Source organism: Chanos chanos, chromosome 10 (genome assembly GCF_902362185.1).
Source record: "Chanos chanos chromosome 10, fChaCha1.1, whole genome shotgun sequence".
Taxonomy (NCBI): Eukaryota; Metazoa; Chordata; class Actinopteri; order Gonorynchiformes; family Chanidae; genus Chanos; species Chanos chanos.
Window position 1 is genome coordinate 32606959 of NC_044504.1, and position 27764 is coordinate 32634722.

At 42.6% G+C, this 27764-nt stretch overlaps 1 protein-coding gene across 1 annotated transcript in view; it reads right to left on the reverse strand.

The window, feature by feature from the left end:
- epha3 (eph receptor A3) overlaps positions 1-27764 on the reverse strand; it is a 72185-nt gene that overhangs the window by 27399 nt on the left and 17022 nt on the right. The window contains exons 4-5 of the mRNA XM_030787202.1: positions 4068-4223; positions 399-734 (exon numbers count right to left, since the gene is read on the reverse strand). Coding sequence (XP_030643062.1) covers positions 399-734; positions 4068-4223 — 492 coding nt within the window. The remainder of the gene's footprint in view (positions 1-398; positions 735-4067; positions 4224-27764) is intronic.

Below are 27764 nucleotides of genomic sequence, written 5' to 3' on the forward strand. Positions count from 1 at the left end.
CTGGACCCCACCACCTGCAAATAGATATGTGTAGACACAACTCTGATAGGAAACGATAGGAACAGAGGGAGAAGATGAAATATGGACTTGGTCAAGTATTAAAATGATTCCTTTCTTCCTCCCAAATGGAATTTTGAGCTTTGTTGCACACGGCTGCAGGAAAATTGAACTGTCTCTATGAATGTGTTCATGCCAAGCTAGAAGAAGCTGTGCATTTAATTTACAGAGAGAATTTTATTTGGTTGTATTCTTTTTTTTTTTTTTTTTAATTTGTTTGTAGTTTTTAATGCATTTCATGATGCACTGATTTTCCATCGGTCGACGATTTACTCCAGATAAAGAAAGCTTTTTTTTTTCCTTTTCTTTTTTAAGGGGAAACGTTGAGATGAATATTTTACCTGCTTGGTTGGTCGTTATTGTGACAGCTGCGAATTGGCGAAGGGCTGGGGCCAGAGAGGACACGCCGTTCTGTGCTTCAATCTCAAACGTGTAATTGGTGTGGGCCAGCAGGTCTGCGACGGTTACCGTGGTGTTGGTGAGGCCAGAAGCACGGGGCAGGAAGCGCACGGCTCCCCGACAGGGTTCGCACTGCCTGGGCCCCGGCCAGCAGCGCTTGCACACCACATTAAATGTCACATCCTTCCTGCCACCCGTGTCCGCGGGCCAGCTCCAGTCCAGGATCACTGACGTCTCGTTAATGACCGAGATCACGTTCCCTGGAGCAGAGGGAGGCCCTAGAAACAAAAGGCAAGTACAAAAAAAAAAAGTGAGACGTGTTTAGCGTAGCAGTTAGCACGGTTTTCCACGGAACTCCAGTAAACCGAGGATCCTGCAAGAACTTCAGAGACCCTCACCTGTTCTGTGAATTATTTTAATCAACGAGGGCAGTTTTGACATCTCGTCCTAGCAGCGATAACAGTTGAACGAAATAACACGTTGTCCTGTATTCCTATCGAAATAGCAGGTTTACAGGTGTCATCTGCTGTTGGAAGCACCTGTCTTTTTTATCATTGAAATATAGCTGAAGCTTTCACTACATTTAGAAAATGACTTTAGAGTAAGGGAGTCCTCGAAGGATTCTTAGATTAACTCGAGAAGAATGCTGTGGAAAAATAAGGCAGTTAAATGCCGCCTGTGGATTTTTTTTCCCCCCCCGATTGGAAAAGCAGGCCTGAAGAGTACGCTGTGCATTTTCCTGAGTGACACCAGTCTTACCCTTTTTTGGCGTGAGAAGGAGTTTGAAATATCAACAAAAAAAAAAGGAGGGTGAAGAGCCACTAGTTTAGCCTTACCCCAGACCTCAAATTCAGTCTGATACATGAAAATGAAATGTTTTGAGAACGAACATATTTTCAGAATATTTCTAGAATTTAATATCGGACCTGTGGGTATAATTACACAGGGACCAAACCAAAATTGCTTTGAGCTCTGCACTGAAGGCAGGAAGGAACAGAGGGAGTACTGAGGGAGAATTGGATTTCAAGATAAAAAAGCAATGTTTGGTTTGTTTGATTTGACAAGAGGAATTTACTCAAGTCTGGAGCCCTGTTGCACTAGATTCTGGAGAGGTTTCCTGTCTTTTTAACCTGAGAAAAACTTTGACTAAGACATACTTAAAGTCACAGAGAAACAGCAGGAAAAGATTTGATACCACAGCAAGGAAAAGCACATTACACAACGGAATCCCCGCAATGTGTTCCGGCACGTTCCAGGCCCCTCTCAACGTCCCACTTTCTTTTTCCTTGATTTTGACAAGACAATAAATTATCATCTAAATACCAAGGTCAAGTAGAAGATGCACAACGCCAGACAATTCACAACCACTCGGACCACTAAGTGAAGAACAACATTTACAACATCCTTAGAGAAGACAAGATATGTACATTTTGTCTTTTCTTTTTTTCCCGGTAAAAGACGCTTAAAAACGTCGCTTAAACATTCTACCCTCTTTATTTCGACAGCCACGCGAACATTTCTAACTCATTTGTGACATGAGGAGGAAACCGGGACGTTAATGAGATTCGTAACATACGAGCAGAGACGTAAACCAACGTGTTTGATCGTGAGACGAGGAGAAAAGAGGAAAACGTGTCGAGGGTTAAAATCTTTGCCTGAGCAGCGGCGTCCTTTGATCCTGACTTATAATAGAAATCACAGAGTGCCAGTTAGCGTTAACAGACTGGCTGGCCCTGCCAGCAGCGGAAGGATGAGAGGTGTGTTGGAGTAAGCCATCCATTACACACAGACTTGTCAGACAAGCAGCTCTCTGCTCACACAGGCATGACTACGGCTTCCGCTACTCCGGCAGGCTGAAAAGTGCCGTTTGCCTCGACGGCGCTGGAACCCCCTCCAGTGCCCGTGACATTTAGACTGTGACTTACGAGTGAGGTTAAAATGATCATGTTCAATGTATTGATAAATGGTAAACACATAGTATGTTCCCCCCTGCTCTACTGCATGCATTTTCCTCACGTCTGAGATTTATGCTACTGAAAATACAGGCTTTTATGAGGTCATAAAAAGGAGACAGGCAGAAATAAACAGGTCGATCTCTGCATACTAAAAATATGCATAAATATGTAGGCCTTTGAAAAGCCACACAACGATGAAATGTGTAAACCCCACGCCACAGGTTTTTAAAAGATCAGATAACATTCAATGTTTTGTAGCATTCATTTATTTGATACTAAACGTACGGCATATATATCACCTGGATTACTCACGCAGAACGACCGTAAATGAAAATCCGTAGCAGTCCTAAAGAACTCCGAGCAACTTCACAGATGTTACAGATATTATCATAGAACATCTTCCTTTTAATTGAAATCCAACTTTCATAGCTTATCTATTCTTGTCAGAGTACCGTGTCCACACATCTAGAAAGATTCTATCTAGATAAGTGTTTCAGCCTTAAGGCTATGACTGGGTAAAGTAGTCTCCATATGTGTTAAAATAAAACTCACACAAGCTGTTTCAGCATTTTAGCCACATCACTTCAACTATTCCATTTAACGCTTTAAAAGGGAGTGTAACTTAGCCAGTATTTCCCATCAAAGTCTGAAACTGAAATTGGCTCAAAGAACTTGAGTGGAAATGAAGACTCAGAATAGTTTTTGACAGTGCGAAAAAAGAAAAAAAAAAAAAAAAAACTACACGTATGAGAAGAGTGGAACTCAATGTGCTGACTGGCTTGGATGTCACGTAAGATACACCCTATTAAACCTGGCCGCAGAATTCAACATGGCCTCTCCATGGTTTTATGTGATACGAATCAGCATTGATAGCAATGCCATGATTTATGGATAATGCGTTTTGGAATGCTTGGCAGTGACTGTGTGCATCTGCGTACCATCTGCATACTCTTTCATAAAAGGGAATGGGTTAGCTCACCCCACAGTGCAGGCCTTTGGAGGCCCATTGGTTAAAATGGTTGAAAAAATAAACAAACATGGTTTATTCTCGCAGGGGCTCTTTGGACAGAGATGAGGAGGATCAGAAGCTTTGTCAAACTGAGGCCAAAACAAATTCATCAATCCCTGTGCAAACACCGTCTTACAATAACCAACGGCGTTTAAGACGTGAGCCTTCAAAATAAATGTGAGAAATTAATCTGAACTAATCAAAATAAATTAACTTCTTCTGGGATGTGATGGGCTTTCAACTCTGACTCGAAGTAGCAAATCTCAAAAATTATATTATATTATATTATATTATATTATATTATATTATATTATATTACATTATATTATATCACCTTGGGGGATGTACTGTAGCCATACTATATTTTAAATGTTTAGAGTGCAGTTACTAATTTAATATAATATAAGCATGTGTTGCCTCACCAAAATGCTATTAGGGACCTACCATACATGAAAAGACTCACTTGAGAAGTTTTATTATGCATAATAAGAGCACTGTAAAGTAATAAACACTCAAATGCTGCCAGGTATTATTTATGGTAATTAGTGCAGTAGCAAAAATGAGCTAAGGCATGAACTGAACATGCTGTTCTCAGGATGAGAGAGGACTAGCAGTTGTGCGTTTCGTGTGCTGTGGTGGACACGTACGAGTACAAGCCATAGAGGCAGGGTCCCCTTCTGCACGGAAATAGTTCTTCTCACAGTCGCAGTGCACGGAGCCCTCCTGGTGTGCGTAGCTGTGTGGAGGACACTTGGAGCAGGCCAGATTCCCAGAGGAGGCCTTATAGAAACCAGGCCGGCAGGCTGTGAACACAACAGAGAGGAAGACAAATTAGGATGCTGAGACGTCAACCCGTAAAACCATCCATTACCCCATTACCATCCTGCCACCTTTAATGGACTGAATTACCATACATGCCCACGAGTATCAATGGATACACAAGGAAAAAAAAAAAAAAAAAAAAGAGCGAGAGAAAAAAAAAAAAAAACTTTTCATCATCCCCCTACTGGCTTTATCTTCAGCACTAACATTTCAGTATTAATATCCACAATGAATGCGTGTGGGGGAGAATGTTGAGTGAAACTTTGCTCATTTGAGATGGGAAAAGGAAGCGGCGATAAAACACATTTAAAAATGAGTTGCTACAGTCTCCTTGCAAGAGACATTCAAGGGACGTCGCATGAATAATGCAAATAGACCTCTTAAAATGGAAAAAAGATTCTCTTTAAATATCTCTGGTATTAAATTGTACTCAGTGGCTCATCCGCTCCTATTCATGAGAATCCTATTCCATTATCCATAATGAGGGGGGAAAAAATCATGAGGGGCCAGCTAATTACAGGAGTTCACGCAAATCTTTATTCCACTCCCCTCTCCTCGCAGGTTCAAGACTTGACACTGGATACAGTTGGTATACTAAAGCTTTCAAGTCGGGACGAGACGATTTTTTCATGCTCTTTCAGTCGCGCTTCACGATCGGTCATTTTGAAGCACGTTTCCCGCATTTTTCCCGACAGAATAACAGCTAGCGGTAGAGCTAGCGTCTGCCTCTCTGAAAACATAGTGAAGGAGCATTTGAGCAAATAACTCTTGGGTTCTGACTGGTTGCCACAAGCAGGGCACTGATGTTTATTACATACTGGCGGCTTTTAACTTACCACCTATAATAGAAGCATTTAAAGTGTGTTATTTTTTCCAGAGCAGCTTTAACATATGGGTGGTGTGGGTATATATATAAGAAATGGGTTTAAATTAACCTTCTGTTCCTTGGGGGTGGTACTGTTACTGTTTATAATGAGGCTGACAAAAACTGGCAGTGCTTATTAGCCTGGCTTTCAATAAATCAAGCATGATGCCATATCACCATCGTAAACTGGCAGATACAGGTCCCCTATGCGAAAAAAAAATCACTCCAAGTAGTTGCTGTAGCCCACCATGACTTGTGTACAATATATAAAAAATACACTTTGAAAATCACACATAATTCTGTAAATAATTAGCAACACGCAGACACACACACACACACCCAAAAACTGCTTATTGGCTGCACGGGCAATGGAGTTACCTGACAGAAAAGTGCTCACTTCAGTCACGCTATTGCTTGCTCTGGACAGATCTTTAATAGAAGTGAGAGAAGCAGTCATTGTCCAAACCATCTCAGAGGGGACTGACTGTGTGAGCTGTCCAGATGGTCTATGAATGATATTAACCAGAGTCCGTACTTCCTATACTTCCTTTTACCTCATACACACTCAGACGCTCCGTGGATCTCTGTCCGGCTGTACGAGGTGTGAAGTGAAATCTAAGTGAGTGAGAGTCTCCACAAGGACGTGTCAGGGAGGATGCCCATCACCTCTCCTCTGTAGATGGAACAGAGGTGAATATCTGTATCTGTATCCATGTGTATGTCCGTGTGTATGCGTGTGTGTGTGTGTGTGTGTGTGTGTGTGTGTGTGTCTGTTGTTGTGTGTGTGAGTGTGTATGTGTGTCAGGGAGGATGCCCATCACCTCTCCTCTGTAGATGGAACAGAGGTGAATATCTGTATCTGTATCCATGTGTATGTCCGTGTGTATGCGTGTGTGTGTGTGTGTGTGTGTGTGTGTGTCTGTTGTTGTGTGTGTGAGTGTGTGTGTGTGTGTGTGTGAGAGTGTGTGTCTGTTGTTGTGTGTGTGAGTGTGTGTGTGTGTGTGTGTGTGTGAGTGTGTGTGTGTGTGTGTGTGTGTGTGTGTGTGTGTGTGTGTGTCTGTTGTTGTGTGTGTGAGTGTGTGTGTGTGTGTGTGTGTGTGTGTGTGTGTGTGTGTGTGTGAGTGTGTGTGTGTGAGTGTGTGTGTGTGTGTGTGTGTGTGAGAGAGAGAGAGAGAGAGAGGGAGAGGGAGAGTATGTGCTCATGATTGTGCCTGAGCAGTCAGTTATTGATTGCATGTGTGCTGTGTGGAGACACTGCTGTTCAGTCCTGGGTTAACAGGCAGGGGGAGAATGTGAGGCATCTACAGGGTGCCACTGAGGTGATTTCTCATCCAGCTCTCCCAGCAACACACTCCAGAAACACACTTAGTCTCAATATATAAGCACAGAGAACACTCTCACAGGAAAAGCAGCTAATCAGGGTGTGAAAGACCATCTCCTTACGCTGTCCATATTTTGCCTCTTTTACCAATTTTTTCTTTTTTTTTTTTTTTTTTTGAGAATATGCTTTATAGCGGAAAGGTCCCTATTAGTAATTTTGTACTCACAAACTGCTGCACGAAGCAGAAATGTGTCATGTTTTCAGTAAGTGCTGATTTCACAGGGGAGAACTCTCGGTGGAATCAAACCCCATATCAATCAATATGTGCGGGACGAGGACAAAGCATATAAGTGCTGGCAGGATTCATTTACTGTAATGTCCTTACAGTAGCTTGCAGTGACTGAGAGGCTACAGGGAACAAATGCATTCATTCAGCAGCTCCTGTTCGGACTAATTGCTTGTGAAACCGAATCCGTCTCTACGCCTCTGAAGAGGTTAGGCTGTAGATGTCCTCTCTCTGGGGAAATCCAAATCCAAAAGGGCCAGGTCAAAATCACCCCCCCCCCTTTCTAACCGATGCAAATGTCCGCCATATCATATAATGGTTTATTATTTAAAAAGAAAAAAAAAGAAGTAAAAAAGAAAAAAAAAAGTTGTTTCCAACTTCACGACCAAACACAAATGAGAAATTTAGGGCATTGACTTGCAAAATCAATAAGTCCTGGTCATAAAATACCTTCATCTATAATTAAAGTGTCTGCACTGTTGATTGTCTCACTCGCTGTGTGATGGGGATGTCTCAAAGATATTTTTGTCTCACCTATTTGTGGATTTGGAAAGAGAAGGCCGTATGTCATTTAGGCTGGGGAAACATCCAGTGATTTTCATCTTGAAAATTCTGTGCCAGAACTCCTTGCCTTGCGGTGACGCCGGTCATAGTACATTAAACGTGAGAATTGCGGCTGGTTCGCAAACTGCAGCTGGATTAACAGCTTTCTGTAATGGGAAAAGCCTTAAACCTAATTAAAGCAGATGCATGGATTTCATCTCCTCTCCTAATGGAATCAAAGCAAGCCCTGACACCTCCAGAGCACTTTGCTCAAATGACCTCTGACCCCGATCAAGGTCTGGCTGGCAGCACCCCAGACATGGAACGTTCACGCGTGTTTAAATCATACATCAAACTCCCTTTGAGCTCTGAGATTAAATATTTCTTTACGTTTTAATGAACTGAGCTCGACAGGCTGTTGCTTTCTTAATGGAAAAAAAATGGCATAATTGCCTGAGGTAGCAGGAACTCAGTTCCACCAAAAGGAAAAGTTCTGTAGTTTTTATAAATATAAATATAAATATAAATATAAATATAAATATAAATATAAATATAAATATAGTGGGCACTCTGGTTAGATTTGTAATGAAATACTTAATTATATACTTGAATACTTTATTTCATTTATTCTAGTGCAGTTTTCTGTATTCTGTGGGGGAAAAGCTTGTCTCTGAGTGAAATTAATATTTAACAATAAAATTGGTACTAAAACTTAATAATTAAATTTTTCTTTAAGCAAGTTCAAAAGTAGCCTGGCATCAGTTCATTTCTGACAAGCATTTAATTATCAAGTTTGTATTGAAATGATTAGATGTTCCAATTAAACCCAGTGTTGCCTAAAAACCGTGTAACCTCTGACATAACAAGTAATAATTGTAAGTTACGCTGGATGAGAGCATCAGCTAACTGAATAAAAGCAAAGCTTCATAATTATTCAATACAGTGTAAAAACCCTGGATGACCAATGTAATTAATTTGCCAAAGTATAAAGAACTTGATATATGCAGTTAAGTAAAGCACTATAAGCTTTTCAGTCACATTACTAATACTTTTCTTCAAACTTGATAACATTTACCCAACTGAGGGTAAAACTGTAAAATAATTTAAAATATGTCAGCTTCAAAAGCTGACATATTTGAGGCAATAAAATTTCTCAGCTTTTTCAGAGTAAAGTTTAACTTATCCGAGGTTACAGTGAAGACAGCAGCATTAATTTTCCGGAAAAAAAAAATTGGGAGCATATGCAGGCAAGAAAGATCCGAGATTGGAAAAAACATAACATCAGCTGCATACGACCCAACAAAACTTTACTCAAAAGATTAAAAAAAAAAAAAAAATTGGAAAAACCTTTCATTTCATAGTGAATGAATACAGAATATCTAACAGAGAGATGCATTAATGCAAATACTCTCACACACACACACACACACACACACACACACACACACAAACACACACCCACAAATTTGAGAACTCAATTGTAGCGTGCAGAGAGAGCTGAAATGTGAGCAGAGTTCCTGGGTGAGCATGGTGTTTGTGCTGGAGCCAGTACAGTGGTGCACTTTGAGGACAGAGAGGCTACCTCATCCTGAATCAATACAGCCTGCCTTGTAAACAGCACCAGTGACACCCCAAGCACCTCATCAACACGCTCCCATTAAAGGAGGGGGGGAAAAAAGCACTTCAAAAGGCTTAGGCACTTTAATATCTCACTCTCTATTCTATAATTATTCTATAATTAATCTCTGACTTGCACCTATTTTAGATTCAAAAGGCAACTGAGGAAAATAAGACATTTCTGAAGTGTCACAAGCATTACACAGACTCAAGCCGAGTGCTGCCAATTCATTATGAAGCGTGTTGAAGAAAAAGCCCAGAACACCGTCCCGCTCCCTCACGCTGAAAGGAGACGTCGGTGAAGTTTCCGCCCGTACCGCGGGCGGCTGCTAGAGGTAAACCAAGCGCGTAGAAAAAGAGTGTTGACTAAACAAACAATTTCCTGCTTTTCTGAGACCGACTGCCTCCTGTCCTATTCTGCAAGGTCACGGGGACTTTCACTCCCACTCTCTCTCTCCCTCTCCCTTTCTCTCTCTATCACCCTCCCCAACACCGGGTAAAATTAGATTTGATCATGCATCCTAGGGGACGGCCATTCTTCAGTGTTAGAAATGGCAGAGTGAGCCCAAAGCAGCCTCAGTCAGAGTTTGTGCCAAGCTCCTGCCCAAGCCCACTGTGCTGGGGGTAGATATTAGCATTGTAATGCGCCCTACACTTCAGGGACCGCTTACGACTCCAAACATGTGTTTCCTTCCTGCTATTTTTTTTCCTGCGCTCTACAAAGCTGCTACTGTGCCCATACCTTCCTGAGCTGCTCATCAGCCGGCTTTCTCATTCAAATCAGCTTGCTGGATCAGACCGCTTAATTAGACAGCCGAGAACCCGCGGTGCCAGTTTCTTTCTTTTTTTTTTTTTTTTTTTTTTTCTGAAAGCGAAGCTCTTCTTCGTTCTGAAGAACCTTTTAGAAGCCCTTTGAAAGTGAATGGGGCTCCACTTCAGTGCCATTACCTCACAGTTACCAGTACAAACAGCAATCTGGGCTTGAAGAGACCCGATATGAATTACTGGCATGGAGACTTGCCTCTCGACACGCTGGCGCTCGATAAGAGACGCCATGAAATACGTCTCTTTTAGTGGTTTTGCTCTGATTACCTTTGCCTAAGATGAATACATTGGATGAGGAACCACAATAAACATTTTTGTTTCTGCTATCAAAGAAACTCTGTGATGCACCACAATTCATAATTACTAGCTCCAAATCCCACTGAACAAGCACAGAAATTCTGCCATGTAATATCCCATCACTACAAGTATACATCTAGCATAACAATGGAACAGCTAAGAAGCGCCGCTGTTAGCAGTGAGAAACGACCTCAGTATTTTAATTCAGTTGTTACACAGCAAACGACCACATTACTTAATGGATTTGTCTTTAAAAGATCCTTATAAATTCATTACAAGCTTCTGTGGTGTGGTTCTCTATGTAAATCTGTCAAAGGGAGTCATAATATTGTGCCTGCCGGACTAATTACAGTTCAGAAATGACGCATGCAGGAGCATCCGCGGAGGTCAGGCTTTAGTCGCATTGGATGCTCTAATGAGCATACATCATTATTAGTGGACCTGGCTCTCAAAGCAGCAAACATCAAGGATGGTCAAGGATAGAGGTGTAACAGTGGAGAATCTCTCTCTCTCTCTCTCTCTCTCTCTCTCTCTCTCACTCTCTCTCTCTCACTCTCTCTCTGTCCTCTATCTCATTAAATAATTTCTCATTCATTCTCAGTTCTCCTCTGTTCATGTGTGCTTTTGTCCTCTTGGACAACAGCATCATTAAATGACATGAGTGATTTAGTGTGTCGGTTACTGGGGGGCTGCCTGCACTCACTTTGACATCTGTGTATTAGACAGCACTACACATTTACACAGCCGCGGCGGCCGTCGGTCCAGCTTCAGGAACTCCACCCCCCCCCCCCCCCCCCACACACACACACACACACACACTAACACCTCCACATGTACATGCCCATACACATTCATCTGAGAACCAACACACACAAATCCCCCAGGCTCCCTTGCCTTGCCCTTCATTGTGAAGTTGGTAATACAACAGAAAATGAATTCAGATCAAGCCATCAAAGGCTAATTACAATATGTGCTGAATTGGTTCACGGACTGCTCCCCTTACAGAACTCCACACACAGGCCCGAGGTACAGTGGAGATGAATGCTTTGATGAAGGGTGGTGGGTTAAGTTTTGGATTTATAATGCAAAATAGAAATGTCCTTTTTCTATAGAGGACATTCAGAAATATCCGTCCGTCTGGAAAGGAGCCAGCATTGCACACATCACAGTTACCAAAGCTGAACTGAAAATCCATACTATCGACAGTGTTTAATGTCAAAAATGTGCGCTCTCTCTCTCTCTCTCTCTCTCTCTATGTCTCTGGGTGAGTGTGTGTGTGCTTGTGTACAGAGCTTAGTTCTGTGTTCACAGCTGGCTGTATATGTACAGACTGCAAACTAGAGTGAGCAGCTGGGGGCCAGCCTAGCAACTGTGCCTGGAAACTGGAAATAGTTGTGTGCATGCTGAGGCCTACGGATCTCCACACACACAGACACACACACACACACACACACACACACACACACACAGAGTCTCACAACTTTTTCTACATTTCTCTCTCTCCAAGTTGGTGAATATGACTGGGTCACTCAGCAATTTTTAGGACATAATTTCACTCAAATCCCCTGACACATCTCAATAAGTCACCATGATGCCCTACAGCAAATTGCACTGAGAAGAAAAAAAAAAGGGAGGATAAAAAAAGACAGAAAGGAAGTAGCTTTGAAACAACTAAGCCTATTAGCATAATTTTCAAAGCCTTTCAGTATGCGGCTGGTCCTGGCTGGCCTGTTTCTCCTGCTTGGTTCTATTGTATAAAATGTACTGTTCTCAAACAGAAGGCTCACAATTGGAGCCCGCGCTTGCCACCACCTAATCCTCTATTGTGGCAGGTTTATGGTCAGGCCTCCTTCTCTGCCCGCTCTGGTCCCACAATTCCTCCAAAACTGACGGACCACACGGAATCTGTTGCCACTGATAAATCTCTCTTTCAGACAAAAGCAAGCGGAGGTCAGCCAGAGGTCCGGGGATTGTGCCGACCACTTTAATGTACGTCGACTGTCACCACGGCCGTGACTGATAACACCGGTATTATTTTCACCAAGGAGCGATGCCCAACACCAGCAATAAAAGCCCATTCTAATCCAAATGACCTGCTTCTGGCTATTGTGGCAGGACTGGGCCTCCACAGCAAGCTGAGCTACGATAACCAAGTCCCAACACAAACGGTGAAGAGATGATTCCCTCCATACGTGAATTAATGACCAGCTTCTCCACCGGCTGCTAGAGTGAAAACACTGGATGCCAACGGTGACGGTAAGCTTTTACACATGTCTGTTTCCATGGCAAAAGTTGGGCACAGAAATACAAACAACAAATTCCTTACATGCTCCGAGTTCACTGGTTTACCTCCAGAAGTCTCAACCTAGGCATTAAGAATACAGAAGCGGGATGAGAAAAAAACCATGAGAATTGGAAGAGGCGAAATTTGTAATTTCGTCCGCTTCAGCCTGTTTCTCTCTCTTTCTCTTTCTCTGTCTCTCTCTCTGTCTGTCTGTCTCTCTCTCTCTCTCTCTCTCTCTCTCTCTCTCTCTCCGTGTTCATGCCCATGTGTATAGTGAAGAGCACTTAGAACAAAGGTCTGCATGAATGACCAGCGTGAGTGAAGAGTGAGTGTCCTCTTTTACAGACTGCTGAAATAGGTCAGATGGAACACTCCACAGCAACAACACTGAACGCTGACTGACAATAGCTCACTTCTCTTATCACAAGTGTCTCACCAGGAATCTCTTCACACTTCATGCTCATATCATCACGCGCACACGCGTGCGCCTGCGCATGCATGTTCGTGCGTGCGCGTGAGCATGCAAACATCCACACTTGGGTTCACACATCATGGTGTGTACCAATCACACGTTTTCACCACCTATAACAAAGGCTATTTACAACAGGCTTCGCTGGAAGTGTGATGTCACAATACCCTGCTGCATTACTTGTGGTTTTGATCCAAACACATTTGAAAAGAAGGTGACGTAACATCACATTTTCACAATGAATTTATACAGCTGAGTATGTAAATGTGTTTTGAGTAACTTTATCGAGAGGACTGAAGTCATGCTCCTCAAGAGCATTTAAAAAGCACTGCTCTCTAAAATTTCTAGAATTTACTTTCCAAATTATTGGGGGGGGGGGGGGGGGGGGGGGGGGGCGGGGGGCGGTGCTTAATTACCATTGTAGCTGTATGGTCTGTTCCAGTGCTAGCCATTGCTGTTCAAATGCAAATACAAAGACATTCCAATTCAAAACTCTCCGTCCAGATCAGGGAGAGACTGTTATCTTCTCTTAGCATCGTCTTTTACATTCCATGAATGTTTTCACATCACCAGAAACCCATTCAGACACCCAAATCTTCCACCAGATTACGAAAGAAAATAATTACCTTCAATTTAACCAATACTCTGAGCAATATAGAAACTTCTTTTCTTAATTTTGTCTATTCAAATGCATCACGCACACGCGTTCTCACAATGACAATTCGTGGTTGGGTTGCCGTAAAGTTGCAAACACAGACCATGCGCGCTTAGTTTGAGTGATGTGTGGTTGGCTGTAGGGTTGGCCCGAATATGAAAGATCCTGAGAAAAAGATCAGATTTTTAAGTGATCAGCAGGTCTAGGCAGGGTCAAAGAACGGTGTGACACTCACGTCCTTACAGAGAGCTTAAAGGGATGAGAGTGCTATTTAGATTCCTCTGGCAGGTGCCCCCCCCCTTGCGCTAGCTTGGCCAGAGGGGGCCCACAAATCAATCTCCTGTGTTGAGCCACTCTGTGGGTTTCCACACATTTGTTAAGGCTAGCCCTGCCAGCCGCTGCTACACATTCGCCTCTGTGTGGGAAAGAGGAGGCCGTCCCCGGGGGGGGGTTGAAGGCCGTCTCACCCGGGGGGCCGTGCCATGAGATCCAGTACAGGAGAGAGCAAGGCTGGGCGGTAATAAATCAGATGGGCCTGAGCGCGGAGCTGCGCGGCATTGGCTGTCAGGGCCGGAGAAGACACGCCACCGCAGGTGATCCCCAGACGCCATGTCAGGGTGGCGCCACACATCAACGGTCTCCTCTTACCTACTCAATGACAGCTGCTCCTGCTCCTGCTGCTGCTGCTGCGGAGCGTCCCTATTCACACACACACACATATATATACATACACACGCGCGCAAACGCGCGAACACGCACACGCAAACACGCACGAAAACACGCACGAAAACACGCGTGTATGAGGACCACACTACGAGCCTCTGTTTGTTAACATCGTGTTACGTGAAATGCCCTCCTGTGGAGGTCCTGAGGCCCACGTCTTTTCTGATGACACAGAAATGCTCAGGATTTATGAGACCAGAACAAATCGTTTATGAAAAACTCAAGGCCTGCAAACTATGGCTCCAAACTCCCAGGTCTGGTATGAGATAAAATGTTAGTAAAGTGAACCATCTGATGTGAACTGTTATTTTGAAAAGGTAAAATATAGCAGTGTCTGACAATCTGAACTAATTCAAGAACACAGAGAGAGAGAGAGAGAGAGAGAGAGAGAGAGAGAGAGAGAGAGAGAGAGAGGGAAGGAGACAGGGTCCTCTGAGCCTTCAGAGAGTTTAGGGGAATAAGAGGGTGAGAGAAATGCTTGACGAGACCTGACATTTCACACAAAGCCCCTCTTTACTCAAGTCCTCTGACAAGGTACAGGACAATTACCCTAGTGCTCGAGCTGAGCAATTACTTGCATGAAAGGTCAAACTCAGCATTCAACTCCTGCAGTACCTCCTAACAGGATCGATCACTCACCTGTGCTTAAAAAGGCTTTTGAACCTATCTTGTCACCTCTGACATGTCAGCCTCCTCACACGCTGCTCCTCTGCTCCCTTCTGCACAGCCCTGTCACCTTTACCTTCGTGAATGACAGGCTTACAGCATAATTATGATCAGGACAGAGCGCTGGAGAGAACTTTATGGAAGGTTGTGCCGAATCAATCGCTCGCTGGCCACAGTATCTAAAGAAATACTACAACCTACAGCAGACATCTTTGCGAGACAGCTCCACAGCGCCAGAATTCAATGTTTGCCCCAAATGTTTCCCGAAACATAATCTCTGACATGACAAAATGTATAAAGCTGGCCTCAAAGACTACCCAGTTTCACAACTCCTTTTCTTTCATCACGACATCACACCCTCTTCACCCTCTACGCCCTAATACCGGACACCGAAGGTTTTCCCGCCCTCTCTCTTTCTTTCTCTCCGACCTAACACTGATCTATGGTAACTTATTGCTAAACAATGTGCTCATTTTCCAGACTTAAAAAATAAGGTGGAGCGTACCTGGACTCTTTCTTGGTGTCACTCCTGTATCCTCAGGGTACGCTACACTCACAAAAGTGCTCTCGCAGCAGAACCTAACTTTCAGATGTGCTGCAGAATCAACACTCTGAGTGTTCGCAGACCTTGGCAAAGCTTTTGCGAGAGGTTGGTTGGGAGGGGGGATGGGGGGGGGGTCGTAAAATAATGACCAATTCCATATTCCCATCATTACTTTCTTCCTTTCGTATCGCCTCGCACACGCACACGATGCCCCAGAGCAGAACAAACTCATTAAAGCTCACCTTGCACATTGCCTCTTGCAATCATTGAAATTCCTCTTTCAAGCTCAATAAGACCTCGCAACCAGCGCACGTTTACGACCAAAAAAAAAAAAACCTCTCAGCTTTGCCAGCACATACCTGCCTCTTGTCTTTTTCTTCACACCAATATGTTAGCAATCAATAATTGCCTCAAACTGTCAAACATTATTTCACATTAGATAAAAAAAACAAAAAAAAACATCCTGGAATGTGGGGCTTGTGAAGGCATAGAACAAATCACATAGTGACGAAGCAAGCAGTGAAGTAATCAGACTTGTGGATGTGATTTTCAGTGACTGAATGACGGAACATCAGTGGATCTGCTTTCCCCTCAGTCTACTGCCCTGCTGTGGCCTACTATTAGTTACACTGATAGATCTCTTAAGACATCAGAAGGGAGATTAAAGCACACTTGCCTGTGAAAAACAATCCCCTCAGCGGGCCGCCCTCCCCACCTCCTCCTCAGCCAGTCTGATCGATGCACGCTGCAACAGGGCTTGTCAGGGTTGGGCTGCTTTGATTGGCCCGTGGTACAGAACAGACAGTAGACAAGCTGACAGCGAAAATCCACCCCCCCCCCTTTTTCTAAACCCCCATCGATCTTCTGAAGGCCAATGAGTTGCCCTGCCACCTTTCCCGTTCACCCTGCTGATACTTAGACATAGACCCCACTGTCTGTCGTCTCAGCACCGAGTGGTCACTGCAGCAAGCACACAGCTTGTCACCGCAGCATGACATGAACACATTAACACATGCTCACTTACCCTCTGACACAGATACACAAATACACACATACTACGAAAAATACGCACAGACATACAGACATATATACAGGGGCGTTCATACGATTGAAACAATATACTATACGTTTCCAGTTACTTGCAAGGTGGGAAAATACTTTGCGAGGTGAACAAAACATTGATTACAAAGAGGTACTTTACCCTATTCACTATTCGTGTTATAGTAACATAATTAACGGGTTAACTTTGAGAGCAAGCTCTTCTAAGGGATCTTTGTGTAATAGATCACTGCACTTATGTGGTTGTTCACAATATCTCATTAATCACAGACGCCCTCTCGCTACAGGATATCAAAGACCGGGAGCTCGCGCTCCAGAATGAACAATCAGGAGCCTTCTGGTCGAGGTTCAGTTCTATTAGAGCTTGGTTTGTTTATAATCAACCAGAACCGACTGCAAGAGAAGGAATCCACAAAACTCTAGACTCCACAGCCGCCTGCCAAGAATGTTCCTCTGGAAGATAAGAGAACGACAGACTGACTTAGAGGCCTATAAAACTGAGAGTGCTCTGAACAGTTTCATGATGATGTGCTTCAACACTGTGTCATGAAATGAAAAACTTTAAGAATAAACAAGAGTCTTCATTTACTGGACTGAGTGCATTTGTTAATGTTGAGCATATATATATATTTATATATATATATATTTTTTTTTATTTTAACAAACAAAAGACTTCAGGTTCAGATGGCTTTACAGGGTGGTAACAAGAAAAAATAATTGCGCATCAGTAAAGAATGATAGAAAGGATCTGGAACTCCAGTAAGTCAATCCAGGAGTTGTAGCTGCTTTAAGTCCGCTACCTTAAGCACAGCTGTATCTGAAATCCAATACCACCCATGCAGTTCAATGAGGTTTTGACATTAGCCAAGGTCATGACTAAACACTATGTCGTATATTATCCCTTGGCAAGGAGGGCAACTGCCGGTGTAAAACTCAGACCACAGCTACTTTTTCCACAATCTACCATGAGCTGTGGGAGATTATGTGTTGCTGATAAGGGGCCGTGGGTAAACTGAGGCGGAGCTGGACAAGAAGTGCGGTGCAGCTTGGAGAAGAGTGTGACAGTGCTGAGGAAATCAGAGGGGCTGAAGGAATGCCCCCCTACTGGGTGCACACATGGTATTTTACTCCTGGCCTCCACTGCACCTCAGCTGTCCCTCAGGAGGATCCACAACGTGGCCTAGCAAGCCCTCAAACGCTATCCTTGGTGCAGGATCAAAACAGCATGTCCTGGCATGTTGTAACCCTGGCTTCTTCCTAGACAGCCTGTGTATCTGTGTATCATGTAGGGGTATTTGAACCCCCCCCTCCCCCCTCCCCGCCCCCCTCAAAGAAAGAAAAAAAAAACTATTCTTCCCCAACCACCCAGTTCTTCTTTAATGAGAAAACCATGTACACTCCCTCTGACCTGCTCCTTTCCCAAATGATGGTCACACTTAGCGTGAGTAATGAACATGTATTGAAATGGGTTCTTCACTGTGCCAGAAATAGAGCCTGGAGCAGATTCACTGACCCCTGTGCATCAACTGGTGTGAGAGTGCACAATGATGATGAATGGCGTCTATTTGTTGCAATGGATTTCGCTTACTAAAAATGTTGGTTTAGGACAGACTCAGTGCTGCACCAGTGATGTATTTCCAGACCGTTTTTGGCATTGATTTATTCTAAATAGAGGCTAAAAAGCAGCTATCATAATTGTACCAATTAAAGTGCTGAGCGATGAGACTGCCAATTTTTCCTACACCTGGAGATAATTTTCCAATGCTCTGTATATTGTGGTGCAATAATTACCATTGATTTGTCAGCATGCAGATCCCATTTACTCATTGTACTTTCTATTCTATGTGTAATTTGCATAGAATAAACTATTAGCCAGGATTAGTTATTCTTTTATAGATTTTGGTAGACTGACCTGATGCACACCACATGTAAATCTCAGAAAAAATACAAACTTTAATGCCAGCAACCCCCCTGCCGCCATACAAAAACACGTGAGGGTATAGCTTCAAATACTGTTCTCATATGAACAGCTCAAAAACACACACACACGCGCGCGCGCGCACATAGTACTATACAACAACCAACACTACGTGAGAGTGTATGGAGGGCAATCAAAAGGACTGGGTCGAATGTTTAATGTATGACATCGTGATTAACACCTTTTTTTTTTACTGTAATTATATTCAGAGCCATCAACTATCTCTGTTAGACAGACATTAGCATGGTAACGATATGCAAATGACACTTTGCAGACAGTGACGTTTCCTTGTCTATTTAAATGTAAATCAATGTATTAATTGGTCTGCCCTCATTAAGTATGGCAAATCATCGATACTATTGGACTTAAAGAAAAAATATGACATACTAATCCACACTCACATTCTCCGGGTTGTTCTAAAATATGAAATGCAAGAGGTGCTTTACCTGAGACATGCTTCAAAAACACTGAACAGATTTTATGCCATATACAAAATGACAGTGGACTACTTTCAGTTGAATGTTTACGGATATACAGTTATTTCAGTTATCTTAACTGTGTAAGGTGTTTGCAATTGCACACAGCATCCAGGTATTTTGGATCTGAACGTTCTGATGAAATGCCTCTAGGTGTGTCCATATTGATATCTGGTTTCAGTTGTAACAGTCTTATTTTCTGGAGTGAATTTAAGATGCGCCGCTGTCATTGTTTTACTACTCTGTTACTCTGGGAGTGATGTCTTTTCCTTGGCAACATATTCTCTGACCATAACAATAAACATGTTCAGTCTGTAAGAATTAATTGTGTGTAGCAAACAGTCAAAGACGGTTTCTGGCAAAGGGAGGACATTCTTTCTGCAAGCTTAGGGAAGACAGGAAAGCTGATAGACAAATAATTACATGTTGGACTTCATCAATTCTTTCTGCCAGATTTACAGAGGATATGGCTCCCAGATCTATCTTGTCAATCAAAACATGCAAAAAAGTGGATCATCTGGAATAACATTCCACCACAGCCAAAACCAAGTACTTCTTTTTAATAAAGCTGGCTTTCTTTAAACACAGGGTGTACATAGTATTCAGGCCCATAACTTCTCAAATTGCAAAACTTCTACTGGATCCGCTGAGAAGTCTAAAAGGAAGATTATTATCCCTTAAAACCAAATTCATCGGACTCTTGATGGATTCCGTTTCATTCCCTTTGACAATTACCTTGATGGTGGAATTATATTGCAAAAGTGGAAAATTAACGAAAAAGTAGGACAAAAATGTCCTCCAGTCAGTCCTGTATCATCAGTATATTAATTATGGAGAACTTTGTGACTATGGTATCTGTAGTCTTTACCCACAATCCCCCATCCGTGTAATGTGTGTTCAAACACTCAAAGATCTCACGGACAGTGGTTTCCCCGAAAGGTCAGTTCTCGTCTCAGAGGTATCCCACAACCTTTAAAGGTTGACCATTTTGTCCCCTCTTTAAGTGGCAGCCACATGAAAGATCTGCCCACAATCCTGTCTGACCACCCTGACCCCAGCCACATTCAAGGCTCAGGTCAGCAGTTTGACTTCGGTCATCCTGGTGCCTTTTGGGGCTGTGGATTATATCTTAACATACTTCAATAGTATCAGTAGAGAAACTCTTTGGAGGGGAAAAAAAAATGCAGAATCTCAGCTAAGAATCATATCTTCTGGATTTCATCGGGCTAAACCCCCAAACATGACATTTTCCAGAGAGCCCTTGTATCCTCCACGCACTACTGCTCTAGAATATCTACTGTTATGCTTGGCATTCAAGGTAGGGAGCCTGCTAAAAGGTTGGGAAGCAGCACAAGTGCAGTGGGGCCTGAAATGCCTTAATAAGCTGAGGGTGTAGAAACAGCACACTTTCTCTCTCTGGAATGATGTATGGACTCACATGACTGTTCTTCACATCTGCACAGAGAAACTCTATGCATTTCTCCTTAGGATTTCTCCAGTCATCCATGAGGTCAGAGAGAACAAGAGTTTCTCCTACTCCAAATCTGGCCTGTTCCTGCATATCAACGATGTACAATGTCATTTTTCTTCCTCTTTCACAGTTGGATTTTGCTATTTGTTCTCCGGCACGATGGAGGAAAGGATGACAAACATTGTGCTACCGACAAAGTGTCACTTCGCTCTCTGGGAAGTCACAGCTGACAGCACTGTCCTCTGCTTTCTAGTTCTGTTCCCAAGGTCAGTTCCTACTCTACTGTATGTGCAAAATGCCTCTGCTATATTTTTACTGGATTTTGTACATATATTTGTTTTAAAGTTACAATGCGTGTTTTCCCTCTGAAAATGAAAAATCCTGAAATTATTTCCATGAAAGTCATATATGCATTGGTTAAAAATGTCACCACCAATGTCAAATAATCTCTTTCCTCGTCGTTTTCAGTGTCATGAATATATTCAGCAAATGTGAGATTTGCTTGTCTTGAGTGACACCATCAATGACTTTTAGACAATTCTCAAACAAACAAAAAAGAAAAGAAAAGAAGAAAAATTAACAAAGGCAAACAGAGGAAAACAGGTATTTTAGTTATTCCTTTGGAAAAAATACTTTTCTTTTCCAAGGAGGTGAGGGTATTTTAAGAACCCCCGTTGTTTTTCCTGATCATTCCGGCTCGCAGCAGTTGGGCAGAACCCAGCGTGTCCACTTTATCACACGGACACCAGGAGCTATCCCGGGAGGTTTGAGCTGCTACTGAAAAAGTCCATACAGGGACCCATGGGACTGTGCCTCACAACACACCACACACTGTCTGTGCTCATTTACACCAGAAAAGACAAACATGAGCAAGATAACGCAGCCAGACTGCTGGTTCTAAACCCCTCGACGGCAGAATATCAAAAGAAATATTTTACAATAGCTGGAAGGATAATGCACAAGGAAAACAGTTTCTAATTAACATTAGAGGAAGGGTTTTTTTTTTTTTTTTTAGAACAGTTCAACACTACTATAAATGTCCTTAGTAAGAATTGTATATCTAAAAGGTTAACAAGAACCAGGGAGAAGGTCGGATTGCCGCAAGCACCGAATCTATACTCTTCTCTTCTTTTTGTTGTAATGATCTGATTCAATCAACGGCACAGTCCACAGGCAATGCTGAAATGTCCCTGTTGAAATGTTCAGGCAGCACTACCTATTTGCATGATTACGATAAAGGAGCCAAACAGGGCCAATCAAAGAGTGAATTCAAAGAGTGAGTTCAAGAACTGAAGTTCACATTCCCTATAACCAGAAGCAGGGTAGGGGATATGAGGTCTGATACATCAATACCAGGTTGGTCACCAATTATTTTAAAATAGTCTCTGGCCCAAGGAGAGGTGTCAAACAAGGGATATAAGTGTTAGAATTTAGGGAATGGCCCATCTGGAGGTGCCCTCTCTCTCTCTCTCTCCCTATGCATGCCTTACAGCTGGCAGGGTGAAAAGTCACATGAATTGCTGACATAGCTAAAGCTGTTACTGCTTGCTGCTTCATATGTAGGAACCACATCCATTTATTTACTATTCTTGAAACATATGAGAGCAATATATGAGCATACCAATCCTAAGCAAGGAGCTAATTAATAGCAGCCCTGTCAAAACTGAAATATGGATTCAGAAAAAAAAAAAAAAAATACAGACACGCAGAGCAAGAAGAGATGTTCATTGTGTTTGGCCTGGTGAATGGACTGCTTCCTCCTGTGTGGACTGAGCGAGGGGCCATCTCAACCAAACCAGGCCTGGAACACTGGCTGTCAGAAGGGCCTTGTCCCGCTGTCAGGCCAGCACCACGCTCATCCATCACAGTGACACCCCCGTCCAGCCCTTGTCCTATCCACCACCGGGGGTCCATCCCAAATAAACAGCCCCCTCGACTGCCTGCATCTGGAGCTTGGGGCCTACATTCCTGGGCCTGTGGTTACCATCTTTGAAGTGAAAAGGCACCAGGCCTGCTTTAGAAAGGACCTTCTCAGGACCCTCATACTCTCTCTAAAACCCTGTGCCCTCCCTACTTGTTTCAGAGTTGTGTAAGGTGAGTTGATAAAGGAACAGTTGGAAAAGCAAACAGGCTTTGATGCTGTGTATAGAACCAAGAACTCTCAGAGCTGTGCGACAGTGGTGGGACCGAATCTATAGTTCCAGACTCTTGGGTAATTTGGGCATTGTGGTGTTTGTTTTCACTCATCGTAATTAATTCTTGGGTCAAGGCTTGAGAATGATGTCTACAATATAATAAAAAAAAGCCAGTGTTTGTGAACTAACACGGTTATTTAGACGGCTCCTTTCCCACAAGAATCAACCACAGTTGACGCCTGTGTGGAAACAATATTATTGCTGTGGGGCTTTCTCAGATTTAATTAGTTTTTGTTGTGTAAAGTGGAATGATGGGATTTTTCAAAAGTCAAATATCTCCTTGGGTGTTTATTGGCGAACGTCAGAAAAAAATGCAGATGGATAGGGGCCCATAAAGAATTCAGAAAATAAATCACTGCTTATTGCTGAATTGATTTATTTGCAAGGATTAATTTGAACTTTTCACACGTTCTCAGCACCCTCACAAATGATGTACTAGAGAGGCTGCACTGACCTAAAATAAAAACGCATCATACTACCAGCTATCTAGCTCTGTAGATTATTCGTTAGAGCTGGAGTATCAGTGGTACTGCAGTTCTCCGCTGCTTGACCGTTTGGACCACTAACCCATACAAGCCCATCCTGAAATAATCACAGTTCACTCTGCCAATGGAAAATGTCAAGCCTAAGACTTTACTGTGGAAAAAAGTTTAGGGTCAGATATTTGGTGGAAAAGCAGCTAGAAAAATACTCAAGGAGTGAGTGTCCCCATACTTAAATTGATAGAAAAACCAAATGCAATGAGTCAGAGGGACAATAATGACTTCCATCTGGGAGCTGACCCAGGTTTATGAAGGATAATTCCAGCATGAAAGGCCCACAGCAAACCTGGAAATGACAGTCTTCCCAGAACAAAGCCGCTGGTCTGATGTGGGAGTGGGCAGATCATACTGTGAAAGTGTCGACCAATTACCATGCGAAGTGATGTCACAAAGATGTTGACTTAAATCCAAAGGAACATGAATCAAGCTCTGACCAACACAAACACATGTCCAATAAAAAGTAGGAACTGCATGCAGAAGAGCAGTGACTGTAGGGTGAGTAAACCTAGGAAGTAAGGCAATATCCAAGCTGGGAGAGACATTTTCTCGGCATCTATGTGCCTCATTCCTGATTGGAGCTAAATGCCAGCCAATACACAGCTCATGGATCAAGGGAGATGGGACCAGTCATGTGTTAACATGATGGAGGAATGTAATAAGCCAAGAGAGAGCAAGTTTAACACAATAACAAGAACGAATGAAACTGGATTCTGAGGGAACGTTTTTTTTTTTTTTTTTTTTCTGTTTTGTTATTTTTTTAACTCTGGTCTCTTACTGGGTCAGACATGTTGTCATTGTAAATTATGGCACTCTACAAAACACTGGATTCTTGTTTCCAAAAGGGGAAGAGATCAGGGACATGACATGCTGGGAGCTGTTCTTGAGAAGGAGTTCAGTGTTATATAACGAACAATATAAACAAGCTTCAGAGGCTGTAGACCTTTATCATGGTCCCTGGATCTGGAGCAGTGTGCCCATTTGGGTTCTCGTATAACTGTCACAATTCTCCACTTATAATCATTCAGTCAAGATGATTAGATCCTGTAAAGATATACAGCAAGGAGAACCTAAGTGTTATGGTAACCAATAAGTCTAAATAGAAAACAAACTGTCTGTAAGACTACAATTAAATTCCAGCATTTGACACTGAACATGTGTTCTCACAGATCCTACTCAAACACAGACTCAAATATGACTTTCTCACTGATCCTTCAAAAGTCGTGCGTTAATCAAACGCACATGACTCTGTCAAAATTCAGCTGATATACAGGGTCTGCGCATTACTTTGAATTGACAGAGAGCAGTACGTTCTCCTTTGAATTAAATGAATATTCTTGTATGAGCTAAAACAGGCCCAGTCTGTAAGTCTGTTTGGTCTTCTCATTACTGCAAATGGCCTCAGCATGGACCTTACCATTGGATGAAACCAGAAAGAATTGGAGCTACAACAAGAGGTACATCACACACAGTTTTTCATTCAAAGAGCGAGTGATGTGACCACTCCGAAGATTTGCCCCAGTATGAGAACCCTGATGTGGACCGTCAGCGATGGGGTGACACGCAGTGGAGAGGTCTTGAGCCCTGAAAGTGTGTGTGAGGGAGAGCAGAAGGGAAAGCATTTATAGAGGGTGGAGAGTGATAGAAAACACGTGGCATGCGACTGGCGTGCAGGCATGCAACACAGGACTTTGATCTCCCAGCCAGGACCATCAGCCCATTGGATCGACTCTTTGCCATTCAAACCACCTCACACAGCAACAATATGGACATGAGAATGGAAAAAAAAAATATGATAATCTCATTGGTCTCCACTGAGAAGACTCTCCAAAGTTGAATCTGGGTCTACTCAGTGCTGAGTGTGATTACTTTTGGATTTTGTAATCCTTGATGTGATTAGCTTACGCAAGTCCAGCACAAATGAAAACATACCCTAATATGTATCTGTCAAATGAAAAGGGCAAACTATATGAGTGAAAGACAAGAAGATAATAAAAAGAACAAGTGTTTTATCTGGTAACATTTTTGACATAACTCATGCCAGTTTTAAGTTTTCATGTCGGATAATATTGTATGGTTACGACACCAAAAACAACCATAAAATAGCACTGCTAGATATTCTGGAGGGAGTTCACTAATGAGCTGCCCTGTTGCTCAATTGAGAAACAAATCCAGACGACCAAAATTAACCCATCATCAAGTCTAGACTAAATTATCACAAATGCAATTTGTAAACCCTGAACACTTGCCAAAAATTCCTCAAAATATCTATTAAACACAGTACGATTCACATACTTATATTTATAATCTATTCAAAATTGTAGGTCTCAAACATGTTTGCGCTGAGTAAACACATTCTCTGTAGAATGTCTTGCCGCCATCACTATGAGTGGTGAGTAAGAATAGAACAACACAGCTCCTCCATAGACAAGGGCAAACAATGGAATTAAACCAGGGCATTTGCAGCTGAACAGATCAGCAAAAAAAAAAAAAAAAAAAAAAGATAACCTCCTGAAAACTAAGACTAGTGTCTGTCAGCCTGTGTTAAATCAAGTTCTTTGGCCCACCAGTGTTCTTCCTGCAGGTCTTTAAGGGCTTGTTAAAATAACCCATTGCACTTTCTTCAGCCGCATTAATAAGATCTGATAACTAATCAGGGATAGTGAGGATGGGGATTGTATATCCTGGTAAATCCAACAGGAATGTAAACCACCACTGCACTTGGAGGAGCCCCATGGCAGCTGCGAACACGGGAAACCCTGAAAACAGACAGACATCCGGCTCATATACTCCTTTTATTTGCTGTTTTAAGATCAGATTATGGTTTAAAGAATTTCACACAGACTTTAAAATACTTCACCTGCTCTGTCTCATTATGGTGATAGATCAAACTCTCTACTTACTTGCTGACTTACTTCCATCAACTGGAAGCACTGGCGTTAAACCAACGGATGGATTGACAGTAAGCTAATGTAGGCTTTAAGTTCAAGTTCATGGTAAGGTGAAATTTGTACTCCCACTCCTATTATTGAGGCAGTTACATCCGACCTCCCTGTGGATACATTTCGCATCCTTGAATCCAGTTAAGTCTTACCTCCCTCGGATTCACTTCATACCTGAGGTAGATAATTAAAGTAACCTTCAGCATATTTGTGGGACTCTATCATAGGACTTTTCTACCACTGCTCATTAGGAGAGACTGCACACACACACACACACACTCACACACACACAGATCATGTGGCACACAAGATAACAGCTCTTGGAACCTTGTAAAGCTCCCTAGAATGCGTTGCTTCTTTTGAAGTACCAGTTGGTATCACAACACCAAAGCCATTTCCAGATGAGGCTAAGTAAACACACACCAACACTAATTAAGTGAGGTCAGTCTAGTGCCTTACTCGACATCAAAGCCCTTCACAACACATTTAAACCTGTTCAAATACGGTAAGGGTACATCCTAAATGCAGCTTAAAGTGATCTGATTTCGATTTTTTTTTTCTCTAATGTGTTACACATTTCCTACGCAATTCCGAACCATTGCAACCTGAGTGCTGACTGCAAACCATAAAATCTGAATCGTCCAGGGCTTAACACAGTCCAAGTGATTTTTACATTGTTCTCCGCGTGATGGGTTACTCTTAATGCAAGTGTGCCGCTGACAGGGTTGTTGAAAACATGGACGACAAGGATGTGAGCATGTGCCATGGCTTTGGTTATTTCTCTCATTTTCTTGGCCCTCATCACTATGGGCTGTGGAATTCACCGCTGTCCTCCGCCGCAAATCATTTTAAAGATGAGCACAAGAACTATACCCATCTGTGCTTTCCATAATAGGCCAGTAGGCTTCATGCAACGATCTAGACAGTCTTTTATTGTGGTTCATTTGGGTATGCGGGATCGTTCGGGGCACCTGTCAGTACACATTGCTACTGGATACTGGAAAAAACAACAACAAAAACCAATGCTAACATTCTGAAAACTGAGCACTGAGGGTCTGTGGTGTGAACAAAGGCAGACAAAGCATACACACAAAGCGCAATACGAAACAACACGCTGAATGCAGCACCGTTTCTCTGACTAAGACAACATCCGATGAAATATTTAAGATGGGCACTCCCTCAACACTGCTACGTAAAAGACAACCACATGACCCAGATTGACGTTCAAAGTGTTGAAACTGAGCTCTGTACATTTCAAAATATCTCTGTTAGAACTGCAATCACACTCCCTGCAGAAATCAATCTGTTAACACGGCGGGTCTGCAAAATAATCTCTGAGTTAGACCTTTTCCCCCCTGCACATGTGGCTGTGTGCAGAGATGCAGCTGTCACTGTCCCGTAATATAAACCCTTATTAGCTTCCATTAGCCTGCTCTGAAACTAATAAGAGATTGTCAAATACATCCAAACATTCACACAACTTCATAGAAAAAGGAGAACATGGTAAATGGTGATAGTAATGGAAAGCTAGAGGGTCTCCCTGTCGTTTGTCAAGATCGTTTTCTTTCTCGGGTGATCAGGCAGACAATACACAGCGCCTCAGTCAGGACAACACTCGCGACAGTTTAAAAAAAATAATGAACTGGTACAATGCCTTAAATTAAACTATTTAAATCATTTATTAATAAGCTTGTCAAATCAGCTATGTATCTATCTGTTCATTCATTTATTTGTTCAAATCAAATTCTTGTTTATTGGCCCGGTTGT